The sequence below is a fragment of the Taurulus bubalis genome (assembly GCF_910589615.1).
Source record: "Taurulus bubalis genome assembly, chromosome: 12".
NCBI lineage: Eukaryota > Metazoa > Chordata > Actinopteri > Perciformes > Cottidae > Taurulus > Taurulus bubalis.
The window spans coordinates 731,546-749,633 of record NC_136600.1 but is presented as its reverse complement, the minus strand read 5'-3'; the positions used below and the strand labels follow the sequence as shown (position 1 = coordinate 749,633).

At 43.7% G+C, this 18,088-nt stretch overlaps 1 protein-coding gene across 1 annotated transcript; it reads right to left on the bottom strand.

Annotated features, from left to right (window-relative positions):
* Nucleotides 1-1,295: 1,295 nt before the first annotated feature.
* On the bottom strand, nucleotides 1,296-16,892 carry slc6a20 (solute carrier family 6 member 20; the record flags this gene model as incomplete). The annotated part of the gene is made up of 11 exons (XM_079227934.1): nucleotides 1,296-1,448; nucleotides 2,676-2,841; nucleotides 3,398-3,557; nucleotides 3,981-4,182; nucleotides 9,081-9,243; nucleotides 11,164-11,405; nucleotides 11,814-11,924; nucleotides 12,520-12,747; nucleotides 12,890-12,981; nucleotides 14,380-14,520; nucleotides 16,769-16,892. 11 exons carry the CDS (start codon nucleotides 16,890-16,892, stop codon nucleotides 1,296-1,298), a joined length of 1,782 nt encoding a protein of 593 aa, XP_079084060.1.
* Between the last annotated feature and the right edge of the window lie 1,196 nt (nucleotides 16,893-18,088).

Sequence of the window (18,088 nt, the reverse complement as noted above, 5' to 3'; positions counted from 1 at the left end):
CCTGAGCTGCTGTGGCAGGTGCCTCCTGTGCCGCGGCAGGTGCCACGATTTGAGCTTGTTGTGGCAGCTGCCGCAAAGTTGTGGCAGCTGCCGCAGAACTAGTGGCAGCTGCCGCAGAACTAGTGGCAGCTGCCGCAGAACTAGTGGCAGCTGCCGCAGAACTAGTGGCAGCTGCCGCAAAGTTGTGGCAGCTGCCGCAATGTTGTGGCAGCTGCCGCAAAACTAGTGGCAGCTGCCGCAAAGTTGTGGCAGCTGCCGCAGAACTAGTGGCAGCTGCCGCAAAACTAGTGGCAGCTGCCGCAAAGTTGTGGCAGCTGCCGCAAAGTTGTGGCAACTGCCGCAAAACTAGTGGCAGCTGCCGCAAAGTTGTGGCAACTGCCGCAAAACTAGTGGCAGCTGCCGCAAAGTTGTGGCAGCTGCCGCAAAACTAGTGGCAGCTGCCGCAAAGTTGTGGCAGCTCGTAGGTGCCACAGGAAGGGCCTATACGAGGTGCCGGTGCCACAATTTGAGCTTGCTCCTACTTATTCGTATTGTTGGAATATCATACACAGGGATACTTGTTTTCATTATAGAAACACTCGCACACAGAGAGACTACATGTCCATTATTAACATCAACATTTGCCTTTAATAAAAAATGTATCATCTTCTGCCATACAACAAGAAATAAAGAGCAGAAAGAAGAGATGTTATATGTTAATTGCACTTTTGATTTGAATTGACATCAAACTCGTTAGTTCATTGTCTATGACAGTTAATAACATCTTATTTACCAATGGCACAAAAATAAAGAAAATAAAATTGCAGTCGTGCTGGACTTCCTATCATCTTATCGCTGGACTTTCATCCCATTTGGGAATGTGCATCTTTAACAAATTAACTTGATTTGACCCTGAATTAGCACTCTCCAGTGAGGCATTACTATCTATGGCTGAATATGAAACAACATGACATTTGTCCAGTGCATAAGACATTATAAAAAGAAGAACATACTCAAACACACAACCCACTGAGTATGCTACACATCGTCTGACATTCATCCCAATTTAGTCAACATGAAATACTGAACTACATTTGCTCTGAATGTTTGACAATCAAGCAAACTAAAATAATGCTGCAAATACAACTTGAACTTCTCTTTCAGTGCACAGAGTATTGATTGGAATCTGGCTCAGAAATCTGCCTTTAATACTAATGGAAGCTGTCCAGTAATACGTTCACCTGAAGATACCCGACACCAGTAGGTGGCGCTGCGTGACAGATGACAGATGTGCGAAGTGTTTCTTCACCATCTGGTCACTCCGTAGACGGCGTGCGCTCGGCGCGCTGCTTCCTCTTCTTGCAGTAGACGTACAGCGCGGTGAGCGGCACGCAGCTGACAGACGACACCAGCAGCAGCCCGATGAAGAGCTGACCGGAGACCGGGTACTCCATCACCACCGACTTGCCCTGAGGAAACCGGGTCAGTTGTTACACAGGAACTGTGGCTGATTGTCAGACGGTGGTCCGTCGAGCCGATGCTCCCACACACACACACACACACACACACACACACACACACACACACACACACACACACTTTCCTTACAGCCTGTAAGGAAAGTGCCTATATTCATGGCGGGTTTTGCCTCTATTATTCTGCTACAGTTTTTGTTTATTTTTCTACTGTAGATTCATATTGTGCATCAAAATACCTTTTAGTGATTGAGGAAGATTCTTCACCAATAATATCACTGACACTGTGAAAGGCTTAAGGTTCCTAGACGAAAACGCGGACAACTTCCTGACCGGAAGCAAAGCTCACCTTATCGCATAAGGTTAGCTTTAGGACTGCATTCAGATTAGTGGAGCCATTTAGAGATGCTTCACAGCTGACTAGTTCTGCCTCTCTTCAACATCAACATTCACAGTAACCAGCTGGTCTCTCTTGGACACACGTTACCTTCATTGTAACGTCAGCGTGGAGCCCACTGATCATCATGTTCGGCTCTTTTGTTTCCCTTTCTGACAAAAACATTTTTATCAACTTCCAACCTCATCTCATCGGAAGGTGCATGGATAGCACGCCATTGAAAGGTCACGTTTACACATTTTAGGCTTTCAACGTGTCATTTTACGCCGTAACATAAGTATGAGAAAAAACATCACAAGCATCAGTAACGTAACTCAAAACAACACGAACGCTGGTCTCCTGGTTGAAAGTCCTGTGTTTGTTTGACCCACCCACCATAAGTAGCCGTCCTCAGTCTTCATCCTACGAGTCACACCTCTGCTTGTACAGTGCAGACATCCTCACTGCACCGTTTAATGATTTATATTTACTTTTCTTCCTTTTGGTCATGTTGGGGTTTCTTTCTCATTAATTTGGGCAGTTGGACCTCGGAATCTTTTGAACAATCGGAATTGGGCTTTTCACATGTTACAAAAGGTTGAGAAGCCCTGGCCCATAACATATTCATGAGCAGTAGTCGTCGTAGCTTTTCACCCAGAAGGAAGAGAACATGAGATATGATATGCGATGATACAAAAGAAGAAAAAGCTATGCGATTGCCATTTGGACATCACAAGGATGTCTCCGGCCCAATTTAACCCCGGCTCAGTCACATGTGAGCACCAGCTTGGAGAGAGAAATAGAAAGTAGTCCAAGACATGAGTCAAGAGGAGAAAGAAGCTCACCAGCTCTCTGTCCCAGGCTTGGTAGGTGGGTGTCCCTCCCTGGATGTAGTTGACGATGTAGACGATGAAGAGGGTGATGAGGAGAAGGGGACTGACCCCCCCCCACATGATCTTCCAGTACCAGTTGGGACGATTACCCAGCATGTCTTCTATGTCTTTTTCAAACCTAAAATGAGAAGACCTGTTCAAACCACACACAGCTGAAGGCAGTAATGTGGTAAATGTTGCACGGTCTAACCAGAGGCTTAAGATTATCGTATTTTGAGGAAAACTATCAAATACAAATCATAACCTTGAGAAGAACTATGTGCAAATGTATCATTTTGTGTAATAAAACCGGCATTTAAATGTCTTTCTGACACGCTAACAAATCTACCCACATTATCGTTTTTTTTTTTTAAAACAAGCTGATGTAGATTTATCCATAAATCCATCGGTATGACAATTTATATAATAGCCTGCTGTTACAGGACTGAATTACAAGACGGCACGATGAGAGGCCTTTTCATAATCTGCATGAATTGTTTAGGCCGTAATAATCTAAACTAATTTAGCCTAAACTGGGTTTGCTGCTTTTTATTTGTTTTGCCTTCCTGAAATTAATTAAAACGAGACAGTTCAGACTAAAACCAACGACTAATTGTAAGCCTCACAAAATGGTTAGATGGAGGCACTGTTATTTTTCATAGTACGCTGGTGCTGCCGCACACAAACACACAAACCTTTTGATCCCGTAGATGTAACTGACGGTTATGACCTCGAGGAGCACGACGAAGAGCAGCGAGAAGTTGGCTCCGTAGTCGTTGAACATGGTGAACCAGTAGTTCCCTGACGTGGTGGTGAAGCCCAGGCCGAGCAGCAGGCAGAAGATGCACACTAACCCTGAGACACACACGCGTTAGCAGTCGCTGCACAGCAACACGTGGATATGAATGTGTGTGAATATAATAATATAATGTACCAGTGGATGAAAAGCACAGTTACTCAAGTAAATATTTACTATTACTATATACTTCTACTCCACTACATGTCATAGGGAAATGTAGCAATACTCTTTTACTGCACTACAGTTATTTGATTTTATGTGATTGATAATACAATATATGATTTATTTTGATGACATTAGTTATGTACTTTTACTGAAGTACGGTTTTTGAATGCCAGACTTTTACTTGTATCAGAGTATTTCTACACTTTAGTACTTTTACTTCAGTGAATGATGGGAGTACTTGTCGATGCGCTAAAATAAACCAATATGGCGCTTTGCTTCTGGGGCCCGTATGATCTGCCAGCACAGGATCTTACCGTTGAGCAACTCGTCGCTGATGTGGGACAAGACCTTGAAGTCCCGCAGCGGGGTGGTGATGGCCGTGATGTTGCCCAGCATGCTGCCCATCCCCAGCAGCAGCAGCATGAAGAAGTAGAGCACCGACCACAGCTGAGACACGGGCATGTTCTTGATGGCCTCGCTGTACACAATGAAGGCCAGACCCGTGCCCTCCACGGCCTGAAGGGATGAAGAGAGACCGACTCAACTTGTGCTCTCCAAAGCAGAGGAGTCTTGAGAGAGACCCCTCATGTCTTATGGCTGCATTCCACCCTGTTGATACCCTTCAGGTCTTATGGCTGCATTCCACCCTGTTGATACCCTTCAGGTCTTATGGCTGCATTCCACCCTGTTGATACCCTTCAGGTCTTATGGCTACATTCCACCCTGTTGATACCCTTCAGGTCTTATGGCTGCATTCCACCCTGTTGATACCCTTCAGGTCTTATGGCTGCATTCCACCCTGTTGATACCCTTCAGGTCTTATGGCTACATTCCACCCTGTTGATACCCTTCAGGTCTTATGGCTGCATTCCACCCTGTTGATACCCTTCAGGTCTTATGGCTGCATTCCACCCTGTTGATACCCTTCAGGTCTTCTGGCTGCATTCCACCCTGTTGATACCCTTCAGGTCTTATGGCTGCATTCCACCCTGTTGATACCCTTCAGGTCTTATGGCTGCATTCCACCCTGTTCATACCCTTCAGGTCTTATGGCTGCATTCCACCCTGTTCATACCCTTCAGGTCTTATGGCTGCATTCCACCCTGTTCATACCCTTCAGGTCTTATGGCTGCATTCCACCCTGTTCATACCCTTCAGGTCTTATGGCTGCATTCCATTTGGTCCACTGGGACTTATCCGTCTGCCTCTTGCTTTATATGGGACAACGTGTGCAATCCTTTTTCAAAGATGTCCTGTCTCTCCTTTAATATATAATGAATTATATAATATTCTATGATCTAATAATTTAAAAGGTATCTATTCAATAGCTGCAGACCCAATCAGAGACAAGCTGGGGAACTGGCTTCCTGTAAGATCGAGAATCATATTTAAAATCTTTCTCCTTTCCTACAAAGCCTTAACTGGTGATGCACCATCATATCTTAAGGGCCTTATAGTGCCATATTACCCCACTAGAGCATTACGCTCACTGAATGCAGGGTTACTTGTGGTTCCCAGGGTGTTAAAAGTAGGTTGGGGGCTAGAGCTTTCAGTTATCAGGCTCCTCTTCTGTGGAATCAGCTTCCACTTTCAGTCCGGGGGGCAGACAGTCACCTCATTTAAGAGTAGACTTAAGACTTTCCTCTTTGATGGCGCTTATAGTTAGGACTGTTTCAGGCTTATAGTTAGGGCTGTTTCAGGCTTATAGTTAGGGCTGTTTCAGGTTTGCCCTGGTCCAGCCCCTAGATATGCTGCTATAGGCCTAGACTGCTGGGGGACATCTTAGGATACACTGAGCTCCTCCTTTCCTTCTCTTCCTCTCCTCCTCTCCTAAATGATTGTCTCTTCAATGCATATTTCTAACTCTACTTTCTTTTTCCATGGATTCGTGGCTGCCTGGATGCCCTGCTGATGCAACCATGGCCCTGCTGATGCAACTGGCCTGGAGCCGTCCTGCCAGCTGCCATGGCCCTGCTTTCTCCTCCCACTGCCCCTGGGATGCCCCTCCTCTCTACCTCCTTCTGCTTAATGGGTCGTGGCTATCTGGATCATGGACCATGCATACTACTCATTATATGAATCATTTCTGTCACATTCATGTAATGTGCTGTAACTCTGTTAGGTTATTCATTCTGGCCACATGACATCTATTGCTTCTGTCCATCCGGGGAGAGGGATCCTCCTCTGTTGCTCTCCCTCAGGTTTCTTCCCTTTTTTTCCCTGTGAAAGGGTTTTTACTATCTTTATTGGGGGAGTTTTTCCTGATCCGATGTGAGGTCCCGGGACAGGGATGTCATGTGTACAGATTGTAAAGCCCTCCGAGGCAAACTTGTATTTGTGATGTTGGGCTATACAAAATAAACTGAATTGAACACAGTGGAGCATTTAGCAGCTAGAGACACAGAGCTAAAAGAGGCTCATTACAGCACACTCGTCAGCACGAGAAAAACAACTGCAAATGAATGGTAATGTTGCAGGTATGGAAATAAGCAACTGTTTGCGCACACATTTGTTATATCAACTTAAAAAGGTGAAGATTGTCCATTACTGTGTTCACAACTTGTTTCTACTGCGTTTAAGTGGTCAAACGAGTTTTAATACCTGGGTGTCAACATATCCTCCAAGTGGTCCAGTTATAACATCTATACACAGAACCATAGAAGATGACCTAAATTGCTTGATGAATTCTGGCTGAATAGCAGTAAAACCAAAAGTCTTCAAAATGTACAAAAAATAAACTAATAACCTAATTTCCATGAAGTCCCGCTCAGCTTGGTTCAAATTCCTACAACTCAGCCAATACAATATGCCAAGTGGAAGATCGTACTGCTGTCCTGACTAATGGTTTGTCATCAAACTATGTTGGAACCCAGAGCTGTAAAACAAAGCTGCTTTCTCAAACCACATTTTGTTCCATTTGCTGATGATCCGCTGGCTTTAACGGTCAGAATGGAATCGTCCCTTTTTGGATAATATGTTTAGGTTCTACTCTCCCAGTGTCATGACTGTAACCTCCAGTTTCAATCATACCAAATGACGGGAATCGGGATTAAAGGCACTGACCACGATATGGATGTTCCCTTTCAGTCAGGACTTTAGGTGCATCTCTCACTCCCCTTGTTTCCTGTAGTGCCAAATGAAGCACTCAATCAGACAACAACAAAAACACTTAGTAGATTCCTTCTAAAAATGTCCTTTACAATGCTTCACACTTTTCAGATGCATAAGCATTTCTTAAAGCTTCATTTCTTAAATGCAGTGGCGGGCCGTGCATTTTCTACCTGGGCCTTCTGTGCCGTCTGATATCGTAAACGCGCATGATGGGATGCTGCGTCATTAGGGGGAAAAAGTGACCCGGGAGTTACTGTCAGACCGGCCCACTGGATACACGGCGGGAGGGAGGTCACACAGGTGTGTGGACCGACCGACCTGCGGAGCTATTTAAAACAGTTTGACGAAAAAAAGGCGCTTTATGGAGGAAACAGTGGACACTCCCATGGAGCAATGTGCAATTAGGCAGTGCTTCTCAGTCGGATGCCTCCAACCTCGCCTCGGCGGTGTTGTGCGTCCTGACTGACCTACTTGACCAACCCAACCCCGTCGGCCTACCAGGGATTTCCCCTATGGCCAGCCCACATCAACAAGAACCAGTCACATTTAGTTGTAACAAAACTGCGGCACTAAAACGCTGCACACTCAAGAACACGAGCCACGATCAGAAGGAACGATATTAACTAACTATATAATAACACCATAGACACATTAACACAATGCTACTGCAGATGTAAAAACACAAAAGCAGTTCACTCACCACATGCTGTTCACTTAATAAAGACAAAGTCCATCCTCCTCTCTTTGTTAACAAACAGTTCAATGACGCGGTTGTCCAGTTTATCGGTGCGCTTCAGTTCCAGTAACAGCTCCTTCTCGATGGCCATGGACCAGTGAGGACAGTCGAGACTCCCTGTTGCGTTTCCGGAATGATTTTCCATGCGTTTTAGGGCTGAAAATGTCCGCTCGACAGTGGCAGTCGATATTTGGATCGTCACTGCCAAACAGGCCCAAAACCCTCCGTGAGAAAGGCGTTGTCAGTAAATCAGCCACCAAGTCAGTTTCTTCTCCTCCTCCTCCAGCCATTGAGTGTTAAAAAATATACCAAGCAAAACACAAAAAATATCATAACATCTCTTATGTTTCAGCCTGAACTCTTCTTGCTCCTCCTGAGTTCTGCTAGCAGCTGGGTAGCTTTCTGTTGACTAAAGTCCCGCTGGCCCACTGACCAATCACAGCGCATGTTAATGGTCACGCTGGCCCACTGACCAATCACAGCGCATGTTAATGGTCACGCTGGCCCACTGACCAATCACAGCGCATGTTAATGGTCACGCTGGCCCACTGACCAATCACAGCGCATGTTAATGGTCACGCTGGCCCACTGACCAATCACAGCGCATGTTAATGGTCACGCTGGCCCACTGACCAATCACAGCGCATGTTAATGGTCACGCTGGCCCACTGACCAATCACAGCGCATGTTGATGCTGACGTTATTCCACGCCAGCTTACAAGCGCTGACACGTCAAAGAATATGGCCAGCATGTCAAACCAAAGATCTGATTGGTTGAAGACTATGACAATCACGACAACGTCCCCATATACTTTAATCTGCAAAGGCCAGCTAGAAGCCGCTCTGCTTCCATAGAGACGTAGAGGTGAAATCTGATTGGATAAAAGCTCTCCTTAAAACAAGCTGCACTAGAAGCAGCGCTGCAGGCTGGAAGCAGAGCAACAGACGAAGACAGGAGCTGTGCAATGATAAAATAAGCTAATAGGGAAAACATAATTATAATACATGTAGTGTATTTGAAAAAAAAAATAATTATAAAATAGCTATAACTTTGTGATTCTGTTTAGGCCAGCAGTGAAGGCTCAGCTGGCCCTGACAACCATATTTGGGATTTAATATCAGTGCTGTTGGTGTTTTCAAATGCGTAGCTTCATTTTCAGGGGGAAGTTATGAATGTGCTTCAGTTACACCAACTCTCTGAATTGGACTGTTTTTGCAATGAGGGTCATTTGCATAGAAAGGGACCCATTTTGCGCTAAATGTATAAATATTACAGCATTTAAATATTTGCAAATCGCACATGAGCACGAGAAGCTATTTTGCTTGGCAGCACAGTGCATTTCTCCGTTTGCAGGAGCTTTGAGTATTACTAACTGAAAGATCAGCTCATACTGCAGGTACTGGATTTCCTCCCATAATTAGGTGGCACCTTATTGTTAACGATTGTACTGTTCTTTTGTATTTGTTTCAAAACGTTTTCTTGTCTCACAATATGTGTGGATGAAATGTATTCTCAATATATTAATAATTACACATATTAAGACGATTGTAGTGATGGGGAACATACAGTGTCTAGTTCGCTCTCCAGGTCACAGCCTTCCAGTTTGTTGCCGATTTCAGCAAACTGCTCTGGGTATGTCGTGTTCAGCTTCTCGATCCACTCAAAGACATTGTCCATGGCGATGCTGTCCTCTGCTAGATTAAATGTATTCAGCAGTAGTAGACGTGTCCTGGAAGAAAGGGCAAAAGGGCCATTACTTGAAGAGTACAGGTCTTCACCCTGCCTATCAAGCACCAGCAGTGGCCTTCACTACTTCACTATATAGTTGATTATCACATCAACCCTGTGTCCTACACATTAAAAGATATAAACCTTCGCTAATACACTTTGAAGTAAACTATATGCCAAAAAATATATTAACTCAATGTCCATTTGCTATCTCTCATTAGGCCAACATCTTATTATTATTCTAAAATAGTATTTCCTAACACTTACAGATTGTGTTGAAAATAAAAGTAAAATGTGCATAGAAACCGAAACCTTAAGTCGGTTGAGGAAGCATTGGACAGATACCATGTTCCCAGAAAGATCAAAGAGCCATATCCTGAACAACTGTGGTAACTTCCAGCTCAGAGCATGAGCAAGGTGGTCAAATGACTGAGGGGAGCTAGACTGGAAGATCCAATAATCAAAGAAATATAACTGAGAGTGAAAGGGACGTGGGTCAGAGAGAAATAGACGAGAAGAGTCCAAGTGTGGGTGATCAAGAGGGAGGGAGCATGCATATGGTCAGACATATTCTCTTCAAGAATCCAGAACACTAGAAGTTCTTGAAGACCCCAACTTTCTCCACTACTTTCCCTCCAATCAGCTACAGTGTATTAGAACTTGCAGACCTCCCATTCGTCAGTCTGGTATCTAAAACCGCCTGTTTGACCAGCTCAGCAAACGTTTTGACGCTGACAGCTTGGGGGAGATTTCGCAGAATCACCTCTCATAAACGATGCATCCCACATCTTACATCCACACCTCTTCCGGGACAACACAATACCTCATCCCTCATCCAATGGCACATACATATACACGCTAGGCAGGGCCGGAGTGGGGCCGCTTTTCAGCCCGGGAATTTCAGGCTCAAGACCGGCCCACTTTTTCCATGGTAGTGGAAATTGGATAAATGAAGCAACAGTTCAGCTCTTACTATCCTGTAGTTTTTTTTATTAATACCATGGTCCAACAAATAATGTCATGGTTAAATACAACAATAATAATCCACTTAAGATGAGAAGTTAACAAAAAAGATTCCACTATTCCACAAGGATTGGTTGATAAATTAACAAAAGCAGAAGTAAATAAATCAAACATTTGAAACGTATCCCACTCTTCAACAAAGAGGCATATTGAACTAATGTTTACAGTTTAACTCACAGTACAGTATACAGTGACATGGTGAACAGCACCAACAGCATCTACAGCGTCAGTAACCGCCTAAGCAGTGCACTGGTTTCAGCCACTGGATCCATAACTGTGTCGCTGCTTATAGACATGAGGATTTCCTTCTCTGTGCACATTAACATGAACGCCTCCAAGTTGTCCTGCCTCAATGAGCTTCGTAGCCTAGTCTTCACACATTTTAAGGTTGAGAAGCTTCTCTCACATGCAACCTGTGTGATGGACAAAGTCAACATAAACGTATATGCTAACCCAATGCCAGGATAAGCATCTGTGAGGAGGTTGTACTGTGAGAGTCTTAAATGGACACAAATGGACACATCGTATCTGCTGCTCCGAAGCTACAAAGAACAATTAAGTCATATTACTGCATACTTCAATAAATAAATATATATATATATATATATATATATATATATATATATGCAAAGTCTATGGATCGCCATATTGTGGGTGATATAAAAAGGCTAATATTTTAATTCAATTTAATATTTTGCTTGGGAATAGGTTGACAACGCTGCAACGATATTAATCAAGGCTACAACGTTAGCCGAATAGTTACGTTGCTAACCATTAGGCCCACCGGGAACTCTCCCGGCGCGCACGCACACACGCGCACACGCACACGCACACGCACACACGCACACACACACACACACACACACACACACACACACACACACACACACACACCTACCTCTCTAAGCAGTTCTCGTAGTTGACAGTGGCCTTGAACCCATAAATGGAAAAGGTGACAATGCTGGCAAAGATGGAGGTTCCACAGTTGATGATTGAAACAACGATGGCCTGACGCTCAAAGTTGTTGTTGTAGTGGTTGTAGCTGGCAAATGCTATGAGCGTCCCAAAACCCAAACCCAGAGAGAAAAAGATCTGAGTGGCCGCGTTGATCCATGTAGTCGGGTTGGCGAGCTGCTCCATCTGCAGCAGACGCACATGCAAAATAAATAGACGTAAATATTGTAAGAATTCATATTTAATTGTTTTGCTCTCATGCAGAGGCGTTAAGGATACATAGGCACAATATGAGAACGTTCTTGAGCTGTTCGTGGAATGCCATGCTGTATTTTCTGTAATGTTTTCTGTGGCTCAGCGATTGAATGTTCGATTGGCACTTGCCACATTTTGAAATGCTATTTACTGGCCCTTCATATATTAGAAACATTGTCTTGGAAATCAAGTATCGAGTATTGTCCTTGTCCTAGGTATGACAATACATAGGGAATACATATTTACTATTGAAACACATGTTTTCCAGCATTTTGTTAGATGACATCTCCCTGCTGAAATGTCGGTATGCCTATTGCACAATTTCCAACACACCCTTACCTTCGGTGTGAACATGTATGCGACGCCGTTGAAGGCACCATGCAGAGTGAAGCCCCGGATCAGGTAGATGAAGAGGACCACGTATGGAAATATGGCTGTGAAGTACACCACCTACAGATGGAGACAAACGGAAAAGTTCGGGTCAGAGTTCAAACGTGGGAGTGAATGCGTGGGAAAGGGTTGGCTTGTTGGACAACTTCAGCATCATCCCTCTCACTGGTCAAACACTTGCATGCTACATTTTTAATGCGCATTTTCAGTTGGCTAGTTTTGGACTCCTTGGCCTTTTTACGTCCCTCTCTTTTTGGAAACTGTTGCCGCTGCAGTTATTGTGTTCATTTTGATCATGTGTAACCCACCAGGGTCACTGACCAGATTACACCCTCAAAATTAAATTACAGAGAAGATAAACGTTTCTTCAAACTGAATGCAGTGATTGTACAGTCTTTGGAGTTTCATTTGTAACTTTATGCCAAATATCCGCTCACTGTGTCTGTGGTTAGTTCACATGTGTGTAATAACTGTAGGACAGTCGAGTGTCCGCTATTGAAACTGCTGAAGTTTCCAGTCCTTGTTTTTTCCATCTTAAAAGTTGTCAGTTCCAGTTGACTGACTAGATTCAAACCATGGACAATGAGGAATACCTCTCAGCTCGTATGCTTTCATTATTCTTCGTCTGAGGGACATCATCTTGGGTCACTCTTACCTTTCCCGTTGACTTTACTCCTCGGACAATGAACAGGTAGGTAATCCCCCAGGTCAGCAGAAGGCACATGGCCTGGCCTGTATGAATGCCTCCATTCTCCTCAAAAGAAGAAGAGATGTTCAGCGTTTCCCTGTAGAAGAAGTACTGGGTGGGCGTTGCCTTTTCACACTCCTCTATCGGCCCTGTCCGGTTGGAATTGAGGGGGCACTCTGCCCAGGGCAGGACTGACTGAGATGGGAGTGAACACAGGACAGTAAAGGCGTGTTGGCTTCCTGCCCAAGCCACATCCGACAGTTTAGATGTATACAGTACATGTGTCTAGTATCGGCTAATGATACACATTACAGTAGGTTGTTAATTAGCAGCTCACTTGAAATGAATGAAAGAGGTACCAGAAACTCCACGCATTGATGATGTTGTAATAGAGACACAGATACAGGGACGTCACAACACTAGCAAGGCCTAAAACAAAACAAATGACAGAAGAAAAATTTGAAATCATTACAAAGGACAATTTTTTTTCTCTTCACATTGTACTTATTCTACAAGCACCTATCAAGTCTTCCATGTCAGTTAATCCATGTCATAGAAACACGTCCCGTAAGTGAATGAGAGTTGCCAGAACTGTGGTCTCGTCTAATAGTGTTGAAAAAGTATTGCTTAAAATGTTGTGTGAAGCATTATCAGTGTTGGGGTAGTTACTCAGAAAAAGTAACTAGTTACAAGTTACTTCTGAAAATTGTAACTAGATTACTTTACTAGTTACTGCATTAAAAAGCAACTTCACTACTAGTTACTTTACTTTCCTTTTTTTTTTAAGCAAATGTCCAAATTAACCGCAAAGATACCTGGACAAACATCATGGCCCTTTCATCACTTTATGTTCAATGTTCAATAAAGGGCATCTCTTAGCCTTTCCACATAGTGTATTGTAAACATGTAAAACTAAATGGCATATAAAACTCAGCCATTAACTTGAAGGAACATTAACCCTGTTCACACTGTCTGACCAAAGAAATATGCCTCACTTTAGAATCCACAAACAACAGGATACAAGAGGCTGCGTATGGTGGGGACATTCAGGTCAAACAGCATAACACATTGAAAACAGGCTTTTGGAAACATGAGACTCCACTAAACCAAATGGGGGCCGACTCCTAAGAACAAAACCAGCTTGTTATAGGAATCATTGTAGTGGTTTAAGAAAGATAGAAAAATGAAGGGCACTTTTTCCCATAAAATAGAAACAGAAATGCACTTAACCCAAAAAAATAGAAACTGAAAATGCAATTAAATAAACAGAAAATCCACTTCATCTTTGCCTAAATAACCAGAAAGTGCACTATATCCTATGAAGTTTATCATTTTTCTCTATTCTTCAAAATAGCGATTGTATCGCATGAGTAAAGTTCTGTGATTGGCTGTTCATCAGGAAGTGTCGTGTGACTCGCGCGCCGCTAAAAGAGAACTTTTCGGACTGGTACAAATGTCTTGAGTAACGCAGGAACGCGCGTTACTGAGGTCTAGTAAAGTAGTGTAGTTACAATGTGTTGAGTGTAATGCGTTACTTTACTTCGTCACCTATAAAAGTAATATCGTTACTGTAATCCGTTACTTTGTAGCTCGTTACCCAACACTGAGCATTATATTGTATTTTGTAGACTCAAAGTGGGTTGTCTTCCCACCGATGCCAATCCAACATGCAGTTCTCTTATCTGCCACCAGAAAGGGAGGGCGCTCCCTCATCACTGCTGTATCTGGATGCAGGGATTTTGTCCCAAACCTTGCATAGATGCACAGCAGTCAGTTCAGTCAATTTTAATTAAATTAATTTTTTATAGCCCCAAATCAAATGCTTACCTATTCCTCCCAAATAAGGGCTGATGGCAGTCCACGCCCCGATGCTGCCCAGGCTCATCTTCTGACCAATGGCAAGCTCCAAGTAAAATAAGGGGATACCCTCCAGAACCAGCATGATCAAATATGGAATCAAGAACCCCCCTGGAGGAGGAAACACAGTAGAGTAGTAACACACACCAACAGTAAAAGTCAAAGCATAAGGACTTGCTGCTAGTCTAGGCCTTCATATTTTCAACAGGAAATATGGAGCAAAGAACATTTTTTTTTCTCAAGGCTTAGTGTCGCACAGATTTACTGAAAGATAACACTAGTGGCATAATGAAAACAAAAACAGATATCAAGCGGATCAAACATTTGATCTAGAGCAGTCCATTGTAAGCCTGTGAGGTAGCAACAGACGTTGGCAGGAGGCAATATGTTTCTCAGGTTGTCTGCACCCACCAAATTAGTTTTTTGGAGGTCAACCAACGTGTGACCATTCTTGTGATATCTCAGTAACATCGTGTGCAGATTTTTTCATACTTCAATACACACACATGTCCACCACCCAGTACGAACTGATTGAAATGTGGTAATCAAAGGTCACTGGGACCTCAAAAACATGTAAAACTGCAACTTGACTAGTTGGCAGAGGCATGCAACCACGAGGAGGGAAGTCAGGTGGTCGCTGTTTGGTGAGCAATGTCCTGGCAGGTGAACGGAGTGGTGACCTGCTGCTGAATACTTGAGTCTTGTTTTTTGGACCCAACTACGATTTGGGACATTTCCCCCCCAACCTCCAGTTCAGGTTCATTTCAGCTTGAAATCAAAGCCCGACAGCACTATAGACATCATGTGTGCTATTGTTAGTCAAATTTAAAAAGACTCAACATTTTAAGATGATCATTATTTTGTTGGCTTTTAACAGTGTCTCCCATGAATCTGAAGCAACGGCACACGATCAAAGCCTCCAGGGAATAAGGAAGGGACGCTCGCTGGTTTCCTGCTCCGAAATTCCACATTGAGGACGGTAATTGTGAAGATGTGTGCTCATTGTTTCGTGATCCGTGACTCAGACCCAATAAAGACATAACAATCCTCTCCTCATGTCACAGTATATCACTTTACGGCCTGTTTGATAAGACTATCTGGCAACGCCCTGGTTTATTCTTACCTAATGCTACTGTTTCATCCTGAAAATGAATGAATGAATGAATATATACTTTATTAATCCTCAAGGAGAAATTTTTTTGTCGTCATCAGTAGCGCCTTACAACTTGAAATACAAACACACAAGATAAAATATATAAAGAAGCAACAGGGATGAGAGATATATACAAATTAAAATAAAGTAATCATATATATATATATATATATATATATATATATATATATATATATATATATATATATATATATATATATTAAAATATACACAATAAAATAGAGTACAACTAACTGGAATGAAATATATACCTATACTTACCGCTCCACACAGGAGGAACATGACAAGAGCTGCTCCTCGTTCATATATAGACGCCAGTGCTCTGTTCCCTATATGTTGCCCTACATGAGTCATCCCTCTTGGTGTAACTGAGCAGAGCCACGAACTCCTTACTTGTGCACCTGTTGTACTCTTGTGGGGTAAAAACAATCTAACACGGCAACAAAGAGCCATGTGATTTGGACCAAATAGTGCTTTGACGAAACAAAGCCACTCTTTAAAAGAACTGGGCTGATAATATCAGCACTTCTCTGTAAGCAGGCACATCCATTGCTGTTTAGTGGTTTTATTTCGCGCTCTTTGCAGAGAAATTTCCAAACTTTTACCCGCTTGAATAAATGTAAATACATAATATCAAATTGCATTTTAAGTTCTTGTATTGTTCTCAAAGTTATTAAAACAAAATACTGTTTCTTCTAATAGAACATCCGCTTTTGAAAGATGAATTTGATGGATATTTCTTTCCCTTTTGCTCCGATTACTACGGTGCTGCACCGTAATACAGGGTTCAAAATACATGAACAAAGCCCATCGTCCTCCTGCCAGACAAGAAGAAGAAAACCATAAGGTGTGTACAGTCTTGACAGACCAGTCCTCTGTTGGTCTGTGTGCTGCAGCAGCAGCTAGAGTGTAAAGTCTGTAGATAAGAACTCTCCGTGTAAATGTTTCCTAAGTGTTATGAGCTGCAGCGAGTCCTTCGCTCATCGAGACAGAGGCTGTGCACCTTGCAAGACTCCATGAGACCAAAGGAGTCAATGAACCGGACAACGACATTTTCCCCATGCCAGAAATAACTCCTGTTTCTTTTTGTTTGCTAAATGTGAGGCAGAAGTTCCCTTTGTGATACGTTTAAACCAGCGTCACATGAGACATGAGACAGAGACAGACTGCTGTCTGGGGACGTACCTCCACCGTGCATCTGACAGAGGTACGGGAAGCGCCACACGTTCCCGAGTCCGACTGCGTACGACACGCAGGCCAGAACGAACTGGACCGGGTTGTCCCAGTTGGGTCTCGCTTCTTTCCCCATCGTCTGCGTCCTGGGAGCGCGTCTGGAGAGGGGGGGCTGCTACGCGCCGGACCTTCAAAGTCCACAACAACAACAACAACAACAAGTCATGGAACAATAACAACGAGTGGACCAGTGCGCGCGGTGTGTGTCGAAGGCAGCGTGTCCCGGTTTTATAAGCACTCCTGTGACTGGGGCGTCTCAGGAGGAGGAGGAGGAGGAAGAGGAGGAGGGGGAGGAAGAGGAGGAGGAGGAGGAGGAGGAGGAGGAGGGCCCTCCAATAGGGACAATTCTGATGTTTGTTATCACATATCTTATCCTCCCATGAGCCTTTGATTTCAGCGCTGTAAAAAAAAAAGAAAAAAAAACCTTCTTGGAGTGGATGAAGTCCTCGAGGAGAAACCCAATGTTCAGGGGGAGCTACACAATGTTCAGGAGGAGCTACACAATGTTCAGGGGGAGCTACACAATGTTCAGGAGGAGCTACACAATGTTCAGGGGGAGCTACACAATGTTTAGGAGGAGCTACACAATATTCAGGAGGAGCTACACAATGTTCAGGAGGAGCTACACAATGTTCAGGGGGAGCTACACAATGTTTAGGAGGAGCTACACAATATTCAGGAGGAGCTACACAATGTTCAGGAGGAGCTACACAATGTTCAGGAGGAGCAACACAGTGTTCAGGGGGAGCTACACAATGTTTAGGAGGAGCTACACAATATTCAGGAGGAGCAACACAATGTTCAGGAGGAGCTACACAATGTTCAGGAGGAGCTACACAATATTCAGGAGGAGCTACACAATATTCAGGAGGAGCTACACAATGTTCAGGAGGAGCTACACAATATTCAGGAGGAGCTACACAATGTTCAGGAGGAGCTACACAATGTTCAGGAGGAGCTACACAATATTCAGGAGGAGCTACACAATGTTCAGGAGGAGCTACACAATGTTCAGGGGGAGCTACACAATGTTTAGGAGGAGCTACACAATATTCAGGAGGAGCTACACAATGTTCAGGAGGAGCTACACAATGTTCAGGAGGAGCAACACAGTGTTCAGGAGGAGCTACACAATGTTTAGGAGGAGCTACACAATATTCAGGAGGAGCTACACAATGTTCAGGAGGAGCTACACAATGTTCAGGAGGAGCTACACAATGTTCAGGGGGAGCTACACAATGTTCAGGAGGAGCTACACAATATTCAGGAGGA